Source organism: Aptenodytes forsteri, unplaced genomic scaffold, assembly GCF_000699145.1.
Source record: "Aptenodytes forsteri isolate BGI_AS27 unplaced genomic scaffold, ASM69914v1 Scaffold142, whole genome shotgun sequence".
Classification (NCBI taxonomy): Eukaryota; Metazoa; Chordata; class Aves; order Sphenisciformes; family Spheniscidae; genus Aptenodytes; species Aptenodytes forsteri.
Genome location: NW_008794598.1, coordinates 535,947 through 540,076, shown reverse-complemented (window position 1 = coordinate 540,076; position 4,130 = coordinate 535,947). Strand labels below are relative to the sequence as shown.

Sequence of the window (4,130 nt, the reverse complement as noted above, 5' to 3'; positions counted from 1 at the left end):
GCCGGCTGTCGGTGGGCGCACGGCGGCTGGTGTCGCAGTTCTGGTGAGGGTTTAGGCGGTGCGACATGGCGGCCGCCGGCCCGGGACGCCGGGGTGGGCTCAGCCCCCACACCCAGCTCCGCCACGCGAAGGCGTCGAGGCGCTCCTCCAGCCTCGGGCTCGCTTACGTCCAGGCCGCTTCACCAACTGGTGGTGGTGGTTTTGGTACAACACAGAAATATTTGCAACAGGAATATAAGTTAGGTAAGGTCTTTCGTTGGTTTCTGCTGTTGAGAAAACGGGTGACTTCGGTGAAAAATAAGGGAGGCTCCTCCTGGGCTGTATTAGCCATTGCTCTGGCAAAAGTAGCTTTAAACCAGCTTGAGTTCTCTATTATAGTAGTGGTCAGTAGATTCCTCTCTCGACCAAATTCCCCAAATCCCACTTTGTTTTTCTCTGTCCACAGGAAAATAATCATATAAAGCGGTTTTCAACATCTTTACTCCTCCCCACTGAGGATATAAATAGCAGTGGAATCTGGTGAGGAATGTCTCTAGAAATTTCATCTTCCGAGATAGCCGTCTGAAATTTTGTGCTGGAGAGTCACAAATCCTTAAAAACAGCATTGCTTTAAAAATACAAGATATTTCACGTGCTGTGGTGGTGTTTTGTTTTGGTTTTTTTTTCAGATAGCGAGGGCAGTTGGGTCAGCTAATTCTGCAGTCTGTTATACTAGTTGCTGCATGATCAATCAGCATCTTAGTCTTATTGACCAAAAACCTAGACAAATTATCTGATTCGCTCAGATGAAAAAAAACTTAGAGAAAAATTATTTCTAAAATCTGAGATGCTAATTCTCTTTTAGTCCAAGTAATGTAAACATTTAAGAAAGTGCAGGTCTTTGATTACGTTAGACCTACACGTGTGAGTGAAGTTACACAGATGCTGCGTCTGTACGATCCAGAGTCTTGTTCTGCTTTGGTCCTCTCTGTTGGCCTTCCGTATCATTCAATAGTCTTCGCTGGATCCTACCACCAGTTTACACTGCTTTGTTTCAGAAAGCTCAAATCCATCCTTTGGAAGTGAATACAAAAATGTGTCCCTCCTTAGAATAAAATACCTATTCCTGTTTTTAGTTTCCATCCTGTTGTAAATCAACTAAAAGTGCTTAGCTGCTGGTACTTCTATATTATTCTTTACTTTAAAACTAGTTGATGAAGAATGTGCAAGTAGTGCCTGAGCTGCAAATATCATGCAACAGCTTTTGATGCGTTTATTTTGATGGAAACCTTACTGGGATGAGCACTCAAGGCATATCGGAAGGACTTCAGAAATCTGTAATGCCAAATCTATAAAACATACCTAAATATTCCATGCTGGTGGTGGATTTCTTGGTCCTTTAGGTTTTGAAAATCGATTTGCAAAGCCTAGGAAAAGATTAATTTTTTTAATGCAACAAAGTCTGTATGTTATAGATGTTGATGATGTAATTCCTTAAGATAATACAGTATTTGAAAATACTTGTAATTTCAGTTCTTTCCCGAACTTTATGATATGGTAGAACATCCTGTAGTTGTAAGTCAGCTGGTGCAAAAGCAGTCTATCAGTGTGTCTATCTGACAAATACTGTCATTATAGCATGAATATCAAGATAACTGGATTTTATGCCTAATCTAATAAACAACTACTCTCTAGTAGAAGAATTTCAAATGGAAAACATGGTATTTCTCCTCTGCCATATTACACAACATAAGGCAGCAGCCTAGTGGCAATGCTACAGCTTTGTCTTTGTCTTCCGCTGTCTCTGTTGCCACATAAAGGCTTTCAGATACAGGAAAGCCAAATACACGCTTCAGACTCTTCACACACCGAGAAACATTTGTCAGAGTAGGTTTTAGGGTTTGTGTTTTCCATCCTTACCTGTTCTTTAAACAGTTCGTGGATAAAGTTGTAAATGTGTAAAAAATAATAAGCATTATTTATAATGTTTGTAATTTGTTAGCATTCAGCCTGGTACCCGCATTTAGACTTTCAAAAAACAGGTGCTTCCTACACCAAAACACAAAGAGAAAAACATACCAAAGTTAAGGAAAGACCTCGAATGGTTTGACGGGGCAGATTCTGATGGTTTTGTCAGTGAAGATGGACTACAGATGCCTAGAAATAAAAAATGAGACTGAAGTAGTTAGTCACTATGGTAATTCCCTCAAGAGCTGGACTCGGACACACCTATGGGAAAACACGTACTGCCACATGCGCGATAACTCTAGGCACGAATGCTATTTCAGCACAAGACAAAGTTAAGTACTTTGCACACTAGCAGAGCTTGAATGCCACACAGTTTTAACGACATCATTTGCTCATAGCAGGGAGCGAGTGTACTATTGCAGCACAATCCACTCAGAAAATGTGTGCTCAGAAGGGCTTTAAACAGTTTTTAGCAGTCCTGTTTTCAAGATAAGCATTTTCATTTTAGATCAAAGGGAACTTAATGACAAACTCCTTATTTGTGCTCCAAATAGACTGGGCAGAATCCAGGATGGGGCTCACATTCCCCACAGCACCCCTATCCCCCATTTTTAAAGTATTTGTCCCACAACACTGGTTTGAATGACCTGAAGAATTTGGTGATTTGGGTACACCAGAGCTGTCCCCATGGTACCCAAAGGGCATTGCAAGGGCACCACAGTATCCTTACAACTAAAACAACTATTGCTATCCAGATGAGATGGTACTCAGCTAGCCAGCGCAACTCTCTATGTCCTACTCCAAAGTAGCCAGATGTGCAGGGCGTTTCACATTTGACAAGTTTAAGGTTCTTGAAAATTCAGTCCCACATATTTCTTTATATACTTGCTTAAAGCCATCAGCAAGATGCACATTAGCCTGAAAGACTTACTTTTTCTCACATTTTTCAATATTTTCAAGCTCTGTAGGAGAAAAAAGAAGAAGGCTTGTTGGAAAAAAATGTAGCAAGCAGTAAGAAGAAGGCTTGTTGGAAAAAAATGTAGCAGGCAGTAGATCAGCTTCTATGATAAAGGGAATTCACTGATAAATATACATGTATCACATCTCATAAAAAGTATCGTGCCTAGCATCTGAGACTGAAATGCAGACTTCTGCCATTCACTTGGTCTCTGGCTTTTTTCTAGCCAGCCCAAATGCCTCCAGTTTGTATTATTCTTGCTGTTTTCCTCAAATGCTTTTCTGCTCAACCCTAACATCCCGAAGGACAATTGGCTCATGAGGATAATTAAGTAGGGCCACAACAAGAGGAGACTGATGATGAGCAGAGTCTGTCCTACACGGGAATTCAGACTCCACTCGAGCAACTTTTTCCAAGAGGACCTGGCACTTCAGGTGGAGTGCCAAGGCATAACCATTCACATGGGTATGGCTGTGTTACTCGGTTCCTAGTGCAGACAGTGGTTTTGTTTGCAGTTCTACAACAGAATGTTTTTATTAGCCTTGTTTCCTTCCCCTAAACATGAGTGGTCTCAAAGCAGGCAGTTTTCACAAGGTTAGCAGTGAGAAAGTAGCAGTATCTGTAGCTAGAACGATCTCTTCTTGTCACCCCCTCCATTTTCAATAGCTTTTGTTTTGTCTTGTTTCTTTTACCTTGCTTCTCCTGAAGCATTTCACAGGCTCTTTTGATGATGTTTTGGAAGCATTGTTCTCCAAGCCCGGAGGACTCGTCATAGAATTTCTTCCAGCAGGCTGCAGACCTGGGAACACACATCAGAACATTTTCAGCGGTCATTCATAAATCCTGCTTTTTTCTAAGTGCTTTGTTGTTGCTTTTCATTTCCTCTAATGCAGCAGTTCTAGAAATTTCCAGCAGGTCCCCTACTTGGGTTTACTTTCTTTATACCTGCTGAACTCTCCTGCAGTTAAGTCCTGAAGCACTACCGTTGGCAATGCTTTGAACAAGCAGGCCACGATCTCCTCAGCTATCTACAGGTTTAAGTGTAAGTATAAAATCTCAGTTACATGCCGAGAAAAGAACTCCTCACTTACTTGCTGCATCAGCAAGAACAAATGACTCCGGGGTTCTTTCAGGAAGCGGGGGAGGAGAGTTAGAACGATCCCAGGTTGTCTCTAAGAAAGCAAAGATAAAAGGGTTGGTTACCTAGTTTTGAATATATATATAT

At 41.5% G+C, this 4,130-nt stretch overlaps 1 protein-coding gene across 1 annotated transcript in view; it reads right to left on the bottom strand.

Moving 5' to 3' along the window:
* Window positions 1-1,341: 1,341 nt before the first annotated feature.
* The window catches only part of PTPN22 (protein tyrosine phosphatase, non-receptor type 22), an 18,959-nt gene continuing 16,170 nt past the window's right edge, over window positions 1,342-4,130 (bottom strand). The window contains exons 17-21 of the mRNA XM_019470350.1: window positions 3,997-4,077; window positions 3,598-3,704; window positions 2,879-2,909; window positions 2,059-2,136; window positions 1,342-1,406 (exon numbers count right to left, since the gene is read on the bottom strand). Coding sequence (XP_019325895.1) covers window positions 1,342-1,406; window positions 2,059-2,136; window positions 2,879-2,909; window positions 3,598-3,704; window positions 3,997-4,077 — 362 coding nt within the window. The remainder of the gene's footprint in view (window positions 1,407-2,058; window positions 2,137-2,878; window positions 2,910-3,597; window positions 3,705-3,996; window positions 4,078-4,130) is intronic.